General features: G+C 35.6%; 1 protein-coding gene and 1 pseudogene across 1 annotated transcript in view; one reads left to right on the plus strand and one right to left on the minus strand.

Annotated features, from left to right (window-relative positions):
• LOC127546466 (ADP/ATP translocase 3-like) overlaps positions 1-17,033 on the minus strand; it is a 46,523-nt pseudogene extending 29,490 nt beyond the window's left edge.
• The window catches only part of CFAP36 (cilia and flagella associated protein 36), a 40,820-nt gene continuing 38,068 nt past the window's right edge, over positions 17,002-19,753 (plus strand). Inside the window, exon 1 of the mRNA XM_051975308.1 lies at positions 17,002-17,345. Coding sequence (XP_051831268.1) covers positions 17,231-17,345 — 115 coding nt within the window. The 5' untranslated portion in view covers positions 17,002-17,230. The remainder of the gene's footprint in view (positions 17,346-19,753) is intronic.

A 19,753-nucleotide genomic window follows, 5' to 3' on the forward strand; every position in this document is an offset into this window, starting at 1 on the left:
GCAAGCAAATGAATCCAAGCAAACTTAAAACCTAAGTAAATGTCCACTACTTTCCCGAGTCAGGTTTCTGATTTTATTTTATATCTCTTTCTAATAGTGAGACAAGCTTTCTATTTCAGAAAAACCTATCTGCTTCACAGTACCATACGATATCTCTATGGCATGTCCCTTTCCTTTGAAGGAATAGATTTGATTTAAAAGAATCAGGATAGATAAAAGTGAAATCAGTTTGATAACTTTTTGAGCACAGTTCCAAATTGCTCTCCAGAATGGTTGGATCCGTTCACAATTCTATCAACAATACATGAGTGAGGGATGTATAATTTCACACTTACAATTTAGTCCACTGTCTTTCTCTTACTCAATTTTGGGTCCAGTTCACACACCAAGACCTCTAGTTTTATTTATTTGTTATATAAAATTTGGACATCTAGCACAACAGATTATTATTGTTGTTATTCTGTTTGGGCTAAATATCTATGTGTCTCTAAGGCTATTCTCTATGGTGTTTAACTTATTACATATACTTATGTAGCTTTCTTCTGCTCCATTTCTTTTCAGTTTAAAGACCTTTTGATTAGATTTGCAAGATGTTAGGCAAATAAGTGAAATGAGCAGAACCAGGAGATCATTATACACTTCGACAACGATATTGTATGAGGACATATTTTGATGGAAGTGGATTTCTTTGACAAAGAGACCTGAGTTTCAATTGATAAATGACGGACAAAAGCAGCTACACCCAAAGAAAGAACACTGGGAAACGAATGTGAACTATCTGCATTTTTGTTTTTCTTCCTGGGTTATTTATACCTTCTGAATCCAATTCTCCCTATGCAACAAGAGAACTGTTCGGTTCTGCAAACATATATTGTATCTAGGATATACTGCAACATAGCCAACATATAAAGGACTGCTTGCCATCTAGGGGAGGGGGTGGAGGGAGGAAGGGGAAAAAAAAATCGGAACAGAAACAAGTGTCAATATAAAGTAATTATTAAATAAAAAATTTAAAAAAAAAAAAAGATGTTAGGCAAAATATATTTCTTACCACCTCATGGAAAGTGATTCATCCCTGGCAAAAGTTTATCATCCTTATATTTTAAGCCATGGTCTAGAATTTCAAGTTTCATTCCCAGACACGATCTTCTTGACTAATTCTCACTTGTGATATCTCTCCCTCCCTCCTTTTTGTTCACTGAAGCTTCTGTGTTTGTTTTGTAAATATTTCCTGTTTCCCTAATTGCCTGGCTCAAATGGTCATGATCTATAGCAATACTTTTTAGGTTTCTTCAGGAAGTATAATTTGTGCCTGTCCACATTGCTAGAACTGAGTGAGCAATACTCAGTTAGTTTGATTAGACTTGGGAGGTTCTTCACCACATATTGGTAACATAACCTAGAAAAGACAGAAGATTTCTTTATTACTATTGATAGGGTGCAACTTCTAGGAGAAATATGGCAGTAATGCTGAGGTTCCCAGACTTTGAGAGTGCTATTGTTCTAACAGTCTGTATGGCAATGATACTAAAGTCTCCTGGCTTTAGGAATACAATTGTATGGTCCCAGAAACTTCGCTGATTGCCAGATATCAATCTGTTGATCAATGATAACTGATTTCTGAGGTTTCTGACACAAATCATGAGGTGCATTGCAGGCTACTTCTCCTTTCTACCTCTAGAACATAAAGTTAACATATTGGTGACATATAGAACCAGATCTCGGTCTTTTCCTATAAATTTGTCTTCTGTTCCTGGTTCTTTGCTAAAATCTCTTGGAACTTAGCCGGCTTCAATTGCCATTACAATTTTAATAAACTTTGTCTGTTGACTTGGAGATGAGTTCATGCCTACAAATTCTTGAAACACCTCACAACAATGATCTGCAATCCCCATTTTGGGGTCTCCCTTTTGAACCACAACATTTTTATGGACTCAAATAATAGCTGGTTTAATTTCTCTTGGCAGGAAGTTACCAACCAACACTTAGATGTCCCTTCTTTCTTTTACCCTTACTGAATGATCTACATCATTTTGTGGAAGATGAGTAGCTGCTTCCTCCTCAGAAGGCACAGCCTATTTGAAAAGAGTCACACCTTTATTACTAAGCTCCAAGTCTTCAGTGGTCCATTTCCTTTCTCCAATGTGTCACAATTTTTTTTTCTTTCAAACTGAGGATTCCCCTCTGCCTCTTTAAGATACTTTTTTCTTTTTATTTTATATTGTAGTCTTTCAACAACTTTTTAAGGAACACAATTCTCCCTTAAAACCTGATAAATGAAGAAAAAAGCTACAAGGTCCTTTCTCTTCACTTTCAAGAGGAAGATCAGCTTACACTTAGACCATACATAATAATTATTTGGCCTACAGCAAAAAGACAAATGCCACACACATTGTACAAGTCTGTAGCAATATATGTAGCATACATATATGCTCTCCATAATTTTTAGAAGCCAGATTGATGAGGTTTAGATTTGGGGAACCCAAATGAAATTAGGGTTTCTGGTGGTTAGGGAGTTAAATGAAGTCTAGTGGCAGGTTCGGGGTTCAGGGAGTCCCCTGAAACGCCTTTGGATTAGGCACAAGGGTAGAGAGTTTGGGGGACTCTGTTCTGGTGGGCCAGAAGTTCTCTATAAAGGAATTTACAGACCCGAAAACCTAGATTGACAAAAGAGGTTTATTATGGGGATTGGAAGTAAGGTTAAAGTGTAATTAGGGAAATAGGTGAGGGTAAAGAGAGGATAGCACTGGAAAAAGTATTCCAGTGGACAGAGGCTCCTTGGGATGCCAAACATGGTATAGCTAGTATGTTTGGAACCTCTGCAAAGAGAGGATTTTAGTTTGGCTCTTTTTATAATGAGAGATTTAGCTAAAAGGGGCTCATGGATGGAGTTTCAGCTAGGGCTAGAATTTGAATTAAATTCAATGAGTTTCACTCCACCCAGATAACAAAGATGAAATTGTTTGTCCTTGGGGCAGGGTCCCTCACTGACGCAGAGTTAAAAATTTTTTTTCTTCTTTAAGGATTTTCAGAGTTTCAGGGTCTCCCCTTCAAGATCTTTAGTCCTTTGTTGTTTTTGCTCTTAGTCCTTGTAGCCAATTTCCCTGGAGAACTGCCAAGGTAACTATGTGTTATTTCACCATCAGAGATGTTGTTTTCCTCACCTTATCAGCACCTGAAAAGCAAACCCAACTTCTTTCCCTTTGTCTTACCAACTTCCTTTTATTTCTTTTTTGCTCTCTTCCAGTCTTTTTAACTTCTTCTTGAATTTCTATTTTTATATTAATAAGTTAAAATACTATTAAACAATAAAATACAAGTTAAGCGACTATTTTAGTTGTAAGCCTGAGTTTCTGAAGGCACAAATCCTTTGTTCTTTGGCCACATTTCACCTATATACAATATAGTTTTGTACATTTCATCAAGAAGAGTTTTCAAGGTGCTCTAATCACTATTGATCAGAAAAATGCAAATTAAGACAATTCTGAGGTACCACTATACATACATCTCTCAGATTGGCTAAGATGACAGGAAAAGACAATAAAGAATGTAGGAGGGGATATGGGAAAACTGGGACCCTAATACATTGTTGATGAAATTGTGAACTGATCCAACCATTCTGGAGAGCAATTTGGAACTATACCAAAAAGGATATTAAACTGTGCATTACCCTTTGATCCAGCAAGTGTCTCAACTGAATCTGTATCCCAAAGAGATCATATAGGAAGGAAAGGGACCCATATGTGCAAAAATATTTGTGGCAGCCCTTTTTGTAGTGCAAGAAACTGGAAACTGAGTGGCTGCCTATCAGTTGGAGAATGGCTGAATAAGTTATGGTATATGAATGTTATGCAATATTATTGTTCTATAAGAAATGATCAGCAGGATGAATTCAGAGAGGTGTGGAGAGACTGACATGAACTGATGCTGAGTAAAATGAACAGAACCAGGAGATCGTTGTACACAGTAACAACGAGATTATATGATGATCAATTCTGATGGACATGGCTCTTTTCAACATGGCTCTTCATCACAATGATGTTGTGGTGGGGAGAATCATCTGCACCCAGAGAGAGGACTGTGGGAACTGAATGTGGATTATAACATAGTTTTTTTACTCTTTTTGTTATTTGCTTGCATTTTTGTTTTCTTTCTCATGTTTTTCCTTTTTGATCTGATTTTTCTTGTGCACCATGATAATTGTGGAAATATTTATGGAAGAACTGTCCATGTTTAACATATATTGGATTACTTGTCTGGGAGAAGTGGGGGGAAGAGAGGGAAAAAATTGGATTACAAGGTTTTGCAAGGGTGAATGTTAAAACTTATCTATGCATATATTTTGAAAATAAAAAGCTTAATAAAAATTTTTTTAAAAAAGAAGAGTTTTCATAGAATTAGCAGCAGACATCCCAAAAAACATAAAATAAAATAAAATTTTGTTATTTTTTCTATATCATTAAAATATTTTCTTGGAAGTCTGATTGATGTAGCACTAAATAAATAGATTAGTTTAGGGAGTATTGCCATCTTTATTATATTCACTCAGCCTATCCAAGAGCACTTAATATTTTTCCAAGTATTTAAATATGACTTTATTTGTGTGGAAAGTTTTTTGTAATTTTGCTCATATAATTCCTGACTTTCCTTTGGTAGATAGATTCCCAAATATTTTATGCTATTGACAGTTATTTTATATGGAAATTCAATTCAATTCAAATTCTCTTTGTATCTCTTGCTTTTGGGTTTTGTTGGTGATGTATAAAAATGCTGAGGATTTATGTGGATTTATTTTGTTTTCTGAGTCACAAGCCTAAACTAAAGCCAGCATGATCTTGGTCAGACTATTCTATTCAGAGTTCTGAAGTTGTAGATTGCTGTTAGATGACTATACATAGAAATAGACAAGATTAGTGAGATCAGTATATGGGAAATATATTTTTTAAAATGACTGGAAACTACAGACTGAAGTAGAGGCCTTGGCTTGGTATTTGTGTTCCTAATCCCCAAATAGTAACAACTACTGACCAGAGACAAAGCTATGGAAATATTCCACATAAATTCTATTAGGAAGTCACTAGGCAATAACTTCCAGACTGCAGTGGGATATGATCTAGTCCTGATACAATAGAACTGTAGCAGTTCAGAAGATAGAATCTGGGCCTATTCCTTACCTTAAATCCATATTATTTGTAAGAGAAGGGAAGATCTTGACTGGTACAAAGTCCATATTCAAGAACTGAAATTATAGACATGAACAAATATAAGAAAACTACGACAACGAAGAAACATTATTGTTGTGTCCTGCTTTCTAGAGCCCCCAAGTTGGGGTGACAAAACATACCATGCTTTCTAGAGTTCCCATGCCGGGGTGGTTAAAATATACTGTCTTAGTGAGGAAGTGATGAGGTGAGACTCCCGAGGATGGTTAAAAAATGGAATCTGTTTATTCCAAATTCTCTCCCCCTTATATATCCTCATACCTTATGTAACCAAAAGAACACTGCACATGTATATACTGAGTACATGGGACAACATAAACAACTTGCTATTGTATGTAGTATGCCACCTGGTATCACTCTTCCACCTGGTATCATTCTGCTTCAATCACAGCACAGGTTGTCAGGGCTCCCTGACTTCTCAGGAAGGCTGAGAGCCCTTAGGAGAGATGGGGAATCGAACCAGACATTGTTAGAAGGTTAGAAGGTTTCCTCTGAGTTGAAGGATCTTATACATCACCTAGAATTCCCCCACTGTCTGTGGCCCTCTACACATTATGAGTTAAAAGAATCTCAAGATAAAATACCAAAGGAATTATATAACTCCAAGGGGGAAAAAGAATGAATTGACTACAAGGAGTCAAAAATGAATGAAATAATTAAAGGGAGAGCTAAAATTAAAAAAAATTTTAGTGAAATTTGAATATCTAGGAAGAAAATAAATAATTTAGAGCCAAAAAAAAAAAAAGGATAAAAATACCTAAATGGTTGGCACCCTGAAAAACAGAATGGAGCAAAAAAGAATTCAATGTTATAATGAGGTAATAATCAATAGAGTAAAATCAGAAGGAGAAAATATTATCAGAAACAAATGACATGAAAACTTTTTGAGGTAAGGTAATTTAAAAATCAGTGGACTCCCAGAAAACCATAATCAAACAAGAAATTTCGCCATACTTTGATAAATCATAAAAGAAAATCAGTCAGAATTATCAAAACCAGAAGGAAAGTTGAAAATAGAAAGACTCCATCAATCACCTCCTGAAAGAACTCCTAAATTGAACATACCCTGAAACATTAAAGCCAAAACCCAGTATTTTCAGGTCAAAGAAAAAAATAATTTAAGTAACTAGGAATAAAGTTATAACATAATGAGAAACTATAATCAGGATTACACAAGTCAGTCAATCAGTCAATCGATAAACATTTATTAAGTGTCTACTATGTGCCTACACATTGTTAAGCCCTGGGGACACAAAAAGAAGCAAAAGATAGTGTCTATCCTCAAGCAGTTTAGAATCTTATGTGGGAGACAAAAGGCAAACAACTATGTACAAACAAGTTGTGTGCAGAATAAATAGGAAATGAGAGGAAAGACCTTAAAATTAAGAGGCTATGAGATGATGCATTGTTGGTGGAGTTGTGAACGAATCCAACCATTCTGGAGAGCAATCTGGAATTATGCCCAAAAAGTTATCAAACTGTGCATACCCTTTGATCCAGCAGTGTTTCTATTGGGCTTATACCCCAAAGAGATACTAAAAAAGGGAAAGGGACCTGTATGTGCCAAAATGTTTGTAGCAGCCCTGTTTGTAGTGGCTAGAAACTGGAAAATGAATGGATGCCCATCAATTGGAGAATGGCTGGGTAAATTGTGGCATATGAATGTTATGGAATATTATTGTTCTGTAAGGAATGACCAGCAGGATGAATACAGAGAGGCTTGGAGAGACCTACATGGACTGATGCTAAGTGAGATGAGCAGAACCAGGAGATCATTATATACTTCGACAACAATATTGTATGAGGATGTATTCTGATGGAAGTGGATTTCTATGACAAAGAGACCTAACTGAGTTTCAATGGATAAATGATGGACAGAAACAGCTACACCCAAAGAAGGAACACTGGGAAACTAGAATGTGAACTATTTGCATATTTGATTTTCTTCCCGAGTTATTTTTACCTTCTGAATCCAATTCTCCCTGTGCAACAGGAGAACTGTTCGGTTCTGCAAATATGTATTGTATCTAGGATATATTGCAACATATTTAACATATATAGGACTGTTTGCCATCTTGGGGGGGTGGGGGTGGAAGGAGGGAGGGGAAAAAACGAAACATAAGCGAGTGCAAGGGATAATGTTGTAAAAAATTACCCTGGCATAGATTCTGTCAATACAAAGTTATTATTAAATAAAATAAAATTAAAATTTTTAAAAATAAAATAAAATATAGAAGACAAAAAAAAAAAAAAAAAAGAGGCTATGAGAAAGACTTCCTATAGAAAATTACTGGGGCCTTGAAGGTAAAACAAGGAAATCAGTAGGCTGAACTGAAGAAGGAGAATATTTCAGCTGTATGGGACAGCCAGAGGAAAGGTCCTTAGACTAGAAGAGTATTTTGTTTGTGGAACAGAAAGGAGGATGCTAGTGGATCCAAGAATACATGGTGGAAAGTTAGGTGTAAGATGATTGGAAAGAGGGGGAAGAATAGGCACTCCCATGCTACAAGTTGGCGACACCTTTAACTGCATATAACTGTAAGTAGAACTATTTGAATCTCCTGGCACATTTTCACCAAACATAATTCCAGTTATTTCAGTTTTCCAGTTTCTGATAATTCTAGAATAATGATTACTAAATTAGATGCTATCCATGAAGGTTATCTAAGCACCCAGAGACTTAATAAGATTTATCATCCCACCTGCCACTTACTATTTATAGCAAATTTCTTCATAATGGAGTCACATTAATGTTTAGTATTGTTTTAGGTAGACTATAAATATGATAGATCAATATTTGTGATTTTCTTGTGTAATTTTGCCAGTAGTGTGAATTTTCATAGTAAACTAAATATTAACATTAATTTTAAAAATATTTATTTTGGCCATTACTTCTACTCACTAATGGCTAAGTTTAAACTGTGAAATTAAATAATTTCAGCTTCAAACAACTGTGTTCTAAGTTGCTACAATCTAAAAATAGATATTAAGATCTGTTTATCAAAAGATAATTCGCTTAGATAATTCCTTTATCCTATTATAACAGAGGTTTACAAAGTGTCATTCAGAACTTTGGAGATATCTAAAATACAAGTTAAAATTGTATCTATAAAATAAAATATAATATTAATTAACTTGATGCAATGCTATATACATTGAAACATATAATTAGAAGAATATGATGAAGCTGGATGAAGAAACTATTAAACATGCAAATTAATGGAATATTTTTGGAGCGTTTGACATGTGGTTATAATGAATTTAAATGAACCTGTTTGAAAAAGAACTCTCTGATATAGCTGCTAAGTCCAGTCTATAACATCACATAGCTATTAATTCTATTCTCATATGAGCAATGTTCATCTTTAAAACATTTTACAAATAAACATTAATCTTTATAACCCTAATCATTTTATTTAATATTCCTCTTCACATTCTACAGATGGCAAGAAGGCTCAAAAAATTCAAATGATGTTCATGATGACTGAATGTGTCAGAATTAACATTACAATTTTTAAAGAAGGTATCAGTCTAAAATGTCTTTTAAACATGTCCAGATTATTCTGTCTTCTCCATTAAAACCTATATATCATATCCACAAGAGAAAAAAAAAAAACTTCAAATACAGTTAGGCTAAAAGGAAATTAATTCTAGTATCTAAGATCTTCTGGAAAGAGCAGAAAGTGTAAACATTTAGTTCCTACTATGTTCCAGGCACAGTGAGAAGCATTTTACAGCTAATATTGTATTTTATAATATTAGTGCTTTAAAAATACATCTATCAAGAACAAAGTTATTGTATAAGCAGTGAAAGACCTTAAGTAAGGTTTGATTAGTATGTTAAAAAAAAAAAAAAAAAAAAAAACCAAAATACCACCACTACTTTACATGTCAGCCTTTTGAAGCCTATGCAAGGCAATTTTCTAACACATGAACTGTTAACATTTGCATTGGGAGAAGAAATTTCCTTCCCAATAATTCCTTTTAATAATAAAATCACAGGTCTAGGTAAAAAAAAATCAAAAACAAAAACAACCCCCTAAACCAAAAACCACTATACCTGGTACCTTGCATCCCTATAAAGACTGCTACAAATCTGACAAGCCTTCTCTTTCAATCTTATATTACTCCTTTCCACATATTCTATGCTCTAATTAAATTGCACATTTTCCTATTCCTCCAAACATGCTGTGTAGAATTTTGCTCTTTGTTCTCTCTGCCTAACATGTTTTCTCCACCTCTCCAATCTCCCATCTTTATTAAATTTTCTTTTCATCCTTTCAAACCCGATTCAAATACTAGCTCCATGAGATTTCCTGTTATACTTCCAGTCAGTAACTACCTTCTAAACTGAATGGCTCTTGTGCTTCTTTAAAAGGGAACCAGTCAAAAAGTGCCAACATGGCTGAGCACTGAGATCTGCCACATGTCTTCACCTTTTCTCCCAAGCCAAGGACACCCAGAGTCCAGCCAGGCTACTTGATTGTTCAAAATGATTCAAAGAAACGAATCACCTATTCATTCCTCCAGCTGATGTGGAGATCTACCAGACTTCGCTGATCTGTGTGTTTAATCCTTATGGTTGCTCTGGTGCTATCATCTGACTTACTGATGCACCCTAATGACCTTGCCATCTACAACTTCTGGGCCCTGAGGCTGAATTTTCTTGTATGTGTTGACCCTTTCTGACTCCCTTCCTTCCCCCAGTTAGGAGATAAGGACTATCTTGCTTTTGTTTGTATCTCTCAGCAGTTCCTACAGTGCTTGGCACATAGTAAGTGCATAACAAATTTTTGTTCATTAGTTCATTCATGAATTATTCTGTGTTTTAATCTTTTCTTCCACTCTCCCCCTTTACTTTCCTCCCTTTCTTCTCTCCTTTCTCCTCCGTCTCTTTCCCCTACCCCATTTTTACATTCTCCTACCAGACTGTTGAGGGTATGTGTGTAGTGGGTCACTTTTTAAATAAAGCTTTTTATTTTCAAAACATATGCACAGATAATTTGACATTGACCCTTACATAGCCTTGTGTTTCAGATTTTCTCCTTCTTCCCCTCCCCCCCAAAGATGGCAAGCAATTCAATATATGTTAAACATGTTAAAATCTATGTTAAATCCAATTTGTATAAACATATTTATACAATTCTCTTGCTGCACAAGATAAATCAGATCAAAAAAAAAAAAAAGAAAGTAAATAAGTAAGAAAACAAAATGCAAGAGAACAACAACAAAAAGAGTGAGACTGTTATGTTCCTACAGTCAATTCCTACAGACCTCTCTCTGGATGTAGATGGCTCTCTGCATCACAAGATCATTAGAACTAGCCTCAATCATCTCCTTGTTGGAAAGAATCATCAGAATTGGCTATTGTATAATATTGATGTTGTCGTGGACAACAAAGTGCTGCAGAAAACAAGCTTTTGCTCAATATTTTTCAAATTGAACTGAAAATGAAGAAACAATCATTTCTCTCTTAAGATAAAAAGCATAATAATATATGCCATACAGCTAAATCTTCTAAGAAAGTAGACTAATTCTGAATTAGCAACAGTTTCCAAAGTATTTTCCAAGGCAGCCCAAACAATAATCTAATTTTGTGTTCATCAAAAAGTACTTAAAGTTAATTAGCTCTGAATAAAAATTCAGGAGTCATTGGTTCATAGCACTGCATTAAAAGCTTCTGACTATAATTTCAATAAAATAAGTAGAGAATTTATTTTATTTGTAGGAAACATTCATGTTGCAAATGCAGGTTAAATACATATTCAGCTTTTCTGTGTTCTAACGACAATGAGGCAAAAAGACAGTGGTGCTGACTCAGGGTCTTTTGAAAATGGCAACAGTTCTGGCCACAAAGTCAGTGGAAAAAGGTTATTTTTAACAATGTGGCAAGACAATTTGAACCAGTTACAGAAGGGTCATATATGTTTCTAAGACACTTTTTTCACATGTTATCATGATCTCTAAGGAAACATCTCCTTAGCATCCTCAACATGGAGATACTATTTTAGTAAGCTGATGGCGTCTACCATATATATCAGATCCCTATTATATTAGCTTATGCTCTTAGATCCCCTCAATTCTGAGTCCTTTGAAAGTTACATTAGTAACTATTCAGAACCTTAGCTCCTCAACAAGAGAGTTCACTAATACAAAGCAAAATATATTTAATTAAATAGAAGAGCAAAAAATAATAAGGAAACCTTTGCTCATATGCATAAGGCTAATTTTGTTCTTCATTAACCCCATTTAGGATTTTCTTTACAAAGATATTAGAGAGTCATTTGCCATTTCCTTCTCCAATTCATTATATTCATGAGAAACTAGGACAAACTGAGGCAAACTGGGTTAAGTGACTTGCCTAGGATCATACAACTAGTCTGAGGTCAGTTTTGGGCTCAAGAAGATAAGTCTTTCTGATTTCAGGCCCAGCAGTCTATCCACTGAACCACCTAGCTACCCTCATAAATTCCCTCTTCTTGTAGGAAAGGAAATACATACATCTAGGTAATACATACTTTATGCTTCTAGGATATTTAGCTTAGCTGAAATTTCTTTCTATCAATGCTATTATTTGATTCACCTAGCATCTAACTAACATTTCATAAATAGGACCCTATTTCAAATATTGTGTCAATTGAGATTAAAACATTCACACAAATTTTGTCCTTTATATGAAAAGATTAGAATACTACCTTTTATAGTAGAATTATAGAAAATGCTGAAAATGAGACTGAATATTGAATGGTGTTAGGATCATAGCACTGGGGTGTGAATATATCTAGTCCACTCTTATTTTATTTTATTTTTTTTGTTGAAGCAATTGGGGGTTAAATGACTTGCCCAGGGTCACACAGCTAGTATTAAGTGTATGACCAGATTTGAACCCAGGTCCTCCTGACTTTAGGGTTGGTGCTCTATCCACTACACCAACTAGTTACCCCCCACTCTTCTTATTTTTACAGGTGAAGTAGAGACTGTGTGCTCATGGTCACAAAAGTGGTTAGTTTATATATTGCCCATTACTGTTTCTTAATAAAACTGTAATTTGTTAAAATTCTATGAATATGCTTTATTACTGAAAATAATGCTGAACACCCTGATAAGATGGTTGCTGAGTATGTTCGAGGAATCTAGTGGTGTACAGTGAATAGAGTACTAGGCCTGGAGTCAAAACAGACCAGAGTTCAAATCCAGCCTCCGATGCTTATGAACTGTTTGACCACAAGCAAATTACAACTTCTGTTACCTTAGTTTCCTCAATTTTAAATAGAGATAATAATGACATCTTTCTTGTAGGATTGTTGTAAGGATGGAATGAATTAATTTTTGTAAAGTGCTTGGCACATGTTAGATACTACATAAATGCTTATTCCTCCCTATTAAATTTGTTATATGTTTAAAAGAAAAGCCGCACACATATGATAAAAATTAGGAGTTTCAGGTGTAATTCCTTTTTGTGTTTTACTACGTATATGGAAATGCTTATTTTATTTGGTGTTTGCTAAGTTCAAAAAAAATTTTTTTTAATATTTTAATTGAAAGTCCATGAATGAGTTCAGTTTGAATGGAGCTATTAGTACCTTACATTATCACTAAAATTATTTTTTAATTCTATGGGAAAATCAGTGAAACAGAAGTTAGGTTAAAATGAATATATCACAGGATTTTTGATTCAGTAGCCCTCTTAGAGAACTCAGGGATTGGGAAATGCATAGAAGGTGTTGGGATCATATCTTTGAGTTTGGGAGAAAAGAAGTCATTCTATTTTCTTTCTTTTTCTCCATTAAAAAGGAAGAGTGGTGGGGAGGAGGGAGCATAGTGGTCAGCACAGTAATGTGAGAAATTACTTGTGATACTTAGAAATCCTATTTTATTTGATAATTAATAGTAGCAATTGAATAAAAGACATCTGGATGGTAATATTAAGGAAGCTATTTGTTTCAGCCTATGAGTTTTGTAGACAACTTAAATCTGATAAACATTTTTTAAAATGAAAAATCTTTCTTGTATTTCCTTATGGAAGATGGAAATTATTGGCATCATTGCAGACCAAGACTTGAAACACTATCATATAATGTCTTTGTAAGTCCCAAAAGTCTTAGTGCAAGGTTAAACTTTAGTAGTTTATATCTTAAGAAAATTTTATAGCTTTAAAGCTTAACATTGCTTCCCTTCAAATTATAATTCTAAAAAACTAAGTTGGGTTCATAAACCATACTCAATTGAAATGAAAAAGATCAGTCACCTGCCATTAAAAGTTCAAGTAGAATTTGCTGAGGTATCAAGCAACACAGATTTAAAACTTGAGCTTCCTTAAAAATTTTAATTAATTAGTTAATTAATTTTGGTTTAGGATTAAAACAGAATTTCTAGTCGTTCCTGAAATGCCCTAAACAAACTTCTGTCATTTTGTACTATGTATTTATGTGAAGTGGCATTCTCAGCATTACAATTATAAAATCAAAATATCAGTCCACTCTGAAAAAAAGTTGAATGCTCTACTTAAAGCAAAGCAAATCAAATATTCCACTAAGATTTAATTTTTTATTTAAAAATAAACAATCACATCCATCTCATCAGTATACAAATTTCCTTTCCTCTTTAATAAATGGTAAAATTATATGTATACCAAAGAATTGTTTTAAAATAAATTTCTTTATGATTTATTATCAGTAAATATTTAATCTGGATGTTTATTTTATATGTCAATGTACACAGGATTGTATAAAAATTTCTTAGGCAAAAAGGAGTTCCAAGTGGAAAAAGCTTAAGAGCCTCTGAATCTTATATACTAGGTACTAAGGTTATTCCATTCTCATTTTACAGATGAGGAAACTGAGGCTTAGAGAAGTTAATTAATTTATCCATGATCATATATCTAGGAAGTGTCTAATATAGGATGCAAATTCTGGATTCCAAATTTAGAATTCTATATACTAGACTATCCTTTTTTCCTCTTTGCAATTTAATTTAAGCAGTTGATTTTTTGTATTTATCATAAAAATATTTCTATATTAGTAACAATATTTAGAATGAAAAAAAGAAGTTTTAACAACTCTCTAAAGCTATTGAGAACAGGTATGCCAGAAACAGCATCCTAAATAAGATTTCCCAAACCTAAGATACCACTGAAGAATTTTAAAATGTGGCAAGTAATCATTTATTTGCCAACCCATAGCAAGTTTTTCCACCTCCTTGCTGTTATATAAAACAAGTAATCAAGTGAAACTATTGGCAAAGAACATATAATTTAGGATTTCTTTTACTCATTCTACAGCCTAGATAAATTGTAGCTTATAGGATTTAAAATAGTTTTCTTATTATAATTTAGTTGGAAGCTGAATTCAGAACACCAAAGGTAGTAATTAACAAGGTCAAAAACAAACTTTCTGTAGGATTGAGTTTTACATTTTAAAATAATGCTTTTATTGCCATTGGTATTTTTAAGATTAACCCCAAAATGGGATGTTTGTTAAGTGTGAGATCAAGAATATAGGAAAGGCTTACTCTAGTTAGAAGTAGAGAAGGAGAAAGAGCCTGGTTCTGGGCATAAAGTGAATAAAATAAGACTATTATTTATACATCATTTCTCTCAGTGAAAACTATTTCAACGAGGAAGTTCCCTGTGTGAATTAAATCATAGTTCTATATCAAAAACAAACAAAAAGCAGGACAAAACTGTTGAAAATGATGAATAAACAGCTAGGATTTTTTTTTGATAGTTAGAATTTCTATCTTTAATAATTTTTCCCTCTAAAAGGTGTATTAATATCTTTTGTTTTTACATTTCTCAATTATAATAAAGAACAAGAAAAGAAACTATCAGCTAATGTATTAGCAACACAAACTGACACATTAATCAAGTCAGATATTCACAATTCCACATTCATAGTCTCCTACCTTTGGAAAGAAGACAGTAAAGTATATTCTTATATCTCTTCTCTTCTTTGAAGCAAAGATTGGCCAAGGATTCAGAGTATTCACTTCCTTTTGTTTTTTCTATTGCTTTGTCCATTTACAATGTTGTAGTCAATGGATATATTGTTTTGCTGGTTCTACTTTCTTGTCTTTGCATCAGTTCACATAAATCTTCCCAAGTTTCTCTGAATGATTAATGTACATTTTTTTTCTTAAAGTTCATGGATAGCAATCTACTTTGTTTCTAATTCTTTGCTATTACAAAGAGTATTGCTAAATATACATTTTTATATAGAGGGGACTTCTTTGATCTCTTTATCTTTGATTGGGAGTGTAATCTCTATACTAAAGGGTATATGGATACTTTGTCAATTTTTTTTAAGCATAATTCTAAATTGCTTTCCAGAATGGTTGAACAATTCACAATTCCACCAACAGTTTATAGCAAGGCCATATTTCCACAATCTCTCCAATACTGTCTCATAGAATCTGGAACTCAAAAATTTCAAAAGCAAATGTAAAAAAAAGTTTTACATATAACTGGAAACATACATACACACACACACATATGCTGGCTCATAGTGATTTTTTTTTTAAAGATACAGGAATTTAAATTTGGGAGAGATTTTAGCTGTAAGGGAAGACTCCATAGTATTTTTGGGGTTTTTGTTTCTAATTTAGCAATACCCGATGGCCTTAATTTTTAAAATGAAAAATGGAGAGAGGGGCGGGAATTTTCCTTCAGAAGAGCAGAAAATCATTTTAGAGGTATCTAAGTGCAGTAGGAAAAAACACTAGATTTCAAATAAGCATCTCTATATTTAGCTCCCGTATTTTTAAGAAGATTGTGTGATCTTAGGCAGGTCACAATAATAGGCAGCATTTAATATATTGTTCTTTAAGGTTTGCAAAGAACTTTACTTCCGTTATTTCACTGATCTTCACACCAACTCAGTGAGGAAGGTGCTATTATTTTTACAGAAAACAGGCTGAGATTTAATGACTAGATATGCCCAGGCTCAAAGAACTCTTAACAATTTGAGGCTAGATTCAAAAGAATTTCTTCTTAGCTAGAACTCTTTATTCACTGTGTGCCACTTAACCTCCAAGATACAGATACACTTTGTAAAGGAGTTACTTCGAGGAAAATACTTTGTAAACCTTTGAAATCTAAAAAAAAGATGAGACTGTTAATGAATTAACATATTCAAGTTACTTTAGGAAAGAGGGAAAAGTTAGGAATCTCGGCCAAAGGGGTGCGCCTCCAACTACAGAAAGCGCTCCTGGGATACAAAACCAGATTGACAAAAACTCAATTAATCGAGAACAGCCAGAAGGGTCAAAGGAAAAGGTGGTATAAGGACAAAATAAGGAGTTGGAGGAATTCCTTGACGTGAGATAATGAAACCGTTTATAAAGCTCTGTAAATGGTAAAAACCCTATATAAAACCTTAGCTATTAAAGAGAAGCTATAAAAGAAGGTAAAGTTTTGGAATTAAGAAGAATGGGTATGACAAAATTAAAGGTTTCCACAGATCAAGACGGCAATTTGAAGGGTTTATTTTCTCTCCTGATTGTTACTTAGTATTTTAGACCAATTCTTTTTACTGTAGCCATTGGTTGGAAAGTAAGGATCACAGGAATCCACGAAGTCATTATATGATAGAGCCGACTTCAAATCCATTTCTACCGGCGGGAAATCGGGAACAATCCCTCTCCAACCTCCCGGAATCCGCGCCGGCGGAAAGCGATCTCCCTGCTTCCCTTTGGCCTCGCCCGAGTCCTTCTCCAGCCAATCCGGAGCATCCTTACAGCTTCCCTCAGTGCCTTGCGCTGGAACTTCTTTCCAGCCGAACCCTCCAGGGCGGGGGCAGCTACGTATGTTGTCATAGTGACCGTTTCAAGTTAACCGGTTTGGGGCCTCCATCCGGGTGTCTGGAGCAGCACTTCAGCCAGTCCCGGGAAGGTCCCCCTCCCCCCACGCCAGCCCAGGGCTCAGCGGGGCAGCCGGATCCGATCTCGGAGAGCGCGGGCGGGGCGTCTGGGCCCAGAGCTGCCCCTCCCCTGGGGTTCGCGGGGTGGGGGCCATGGCGGCAGAAGAAGATGAGGAGGTGGAGTGGGTCGTGGAGAGCATCGCGGGCTTCCTTCGCGGCCCTGACTGGTCCATCCCCATCTTGGACTTTCTGGAACAAAAGTGTGAAGGTAAAACCCAACTCCTTCCTCATTTTCCCCCCTCCGCGCGGTACACGGGCCCAAGAGCAGCTCCCCTCCTTGATACTCTCCAGGCCAGAGTGCAGAACTTGGGGAGGGGTCTTCACTTCTCTCTGCCCTCGCGGACCATCCGTCAGCTCTGTTTAGGGGCAGTTTTGAAGCTGGCATGACTCCCCGAATCTCTCCCCCAAACGTCATTCTCCCCTCCTCTGCCTTCCCTCTTTACCCTTCCCCTTTACCTTCCCCCACTTCTACCCCCCCCCCTCCTCTTTCTCAACCTCTATCCTCTTCTCCTCACATCCCTCCAGCCCCGCCCTTCTACCCACTCCCAACCCCCCTTCCTCCCCACACTCCCCAATTCTATTTCCATTCGTTCACGCCTACCGACAAACCCATTTCTTCCCAACTCCAACTCCATCCCATCTCATCACACTCTCCACCCGACCCTCCACTCCCCACTGGTCCAAATCTCTCTTCGCCTCCTCCACCCTAACTCCCATCCACATCCCAACTCTCCAAATCCATCTTCCCCTTTCACACTTCTCCCACTCCAAGCCCCACTCCCCCACCTTTATCCCCACTTCCACCCTAACTACCCTATTCTCTCACATCTCTCTTCTTACCCCATTTCCACTTCCATCTCCATTCCTACTCCTGTCCCCATCCGGTGTTTTCTTGATTTCAAAGAAAATACCCAACTTAAAGCCATGTTTCCGTCCCAAGAAAAGCTGAAAGCCATACAAGAAAGTGGGAGGGGAATAGAAATTTTTTTTAACTGACTGGAAACTTTACTCCAACAACTAAGTGATGGATGGAGATCCCTGCCCACCCTTTCCTGTCTCCAGAGGGATTCATTGAGTTTTTAAAAGCTGTTTTCAACAAGAGGATTTGGAGTATGCTATGAAATACCATTTGCTTAAGAAAGGAGGACCTAGGGATATTTTTGCTCTAAAAACAATTGAGCCAATTAGTCAAGAACTATTTTATTTTTTTAAAGTAAGTTTTAATTTGTCTTTTTTAAAACATCATAATTCCTCCTTTATCATTTCCCCGCTCAGAGCACTATTCCATATAACAAATGGTATTGTTTTTAAAGACAGGAAATGAAAGAGGAAAAAGTTAGCATAACTAATTAATCCAAAAAGTGAGAAAATAATACTCAATGTGCAATGCCTGTGGCTCTTCCACCTCTATAAAGGGTGGAGTTAGTATTTTCTCATATGGATTCTTTGTAATTATACTTTAAAAATCTTTTGTTAATCACTTATGTCAGTAAGTCAGTCAAATGCCAGTTATTGAATGCCTGCTGTGTGCCAGGCACTGTTAACTTGGGGGGGTGAGGAGGAGGGAACAACGAAAGGCATAACAGTTCAAAGAGTTTAATCTAAAGGGATGGGCAAGGAGGAGACAACAGGGCAAACAGCTTTGTACAAACAGGATTTATATATAGGGTAAATTGGAAATAATCTCAGAGGTAAAAATCTAAAATTAAGGAGGATTAGGAAAGATTCTTGAAGTTGGGAAGCTGAGATTTGAAGAAAGCTGGGGATGTTAGGAATTGGAGATGAAGAGGGAGAAAGTTTTAAATATGGGAACTGACAGTAAAAATGCTTAGTGGGAGATAAGAGTATCTTGTGGAAGGGATGCCAAAGTAACTCTTACTGGATTGTAGAGTATGTGGTAGGTTATGAGATGTAAGAAAATTAGAAAGGTAAAATGGAGCCAAGTTATGGACAGCTTTAAAAACCAAACTGAGGATTTTATATTTTATTCTGGAGGCAATAGAGAACCACAAGAGTTGATTGTATAGAGAGGGCACATGATCAGACCTGCATTTTAGTTCAGACAGTTTGATAGTTAAATGGAGCACGACTGGAGTTTGGAGGGGCTTGAAGCAAGGAGATCTACCAATAATTTTATTTCAGTAGTCTAGGTGTGAGGTGATAAAGGTTTGTGCATCAGAGTGTTTCATAGAGAAGAGAAGGGAACATATAGGAGGTAGGAATGATAAGACTTAATCATTGATTCTTTATTGGGATGGTAAGCAGGGTCATGTGAGAGGAAGGAATTGAGAACGCTAAATTGCAAGTCTGAATGATTTGGAGAATGGTGGTATATTTAACAGTTGTAAAGAAGTTAGCAAAAAGGGAGGTTTTGAGAGGTGGGGAAAAGATGAGTTCCATTTTGGACATATTGACTTTAAGATTTCTCTAAGACATCCACTTGAAGGTACCTACAAGCATTTGGAACTATGAAATTGAAAGTCCCAAGAGAGATTAGAATTAGGACAAATAAATCTTAAAATCATCTGCATAGACATGATAATTGAATCTTTAGAAGCTGATGAGATAACTAAATGAAATATAGAGGCAGAAGAGAAGACAGCCTTGGAGGATAAC

The sequence above is a fragment of the Antechinus flavipes genome, chromosome 2 (genome assembly GCF_016432865.1).
Source record: "Antechinus flavipes isolate AdamAnt ecotype Samford, QLD, Australia chromosome 2, AdamAnt_v2, whole genome shotgun sequence".
In the NCBI taxonomy this organism is placed as follows: Eukaryota; Metazoa; Chordata; class Mammalia; order Dasyuromorphia; family Dasyuridae; genus Antechinus; species Antechinus flavipes.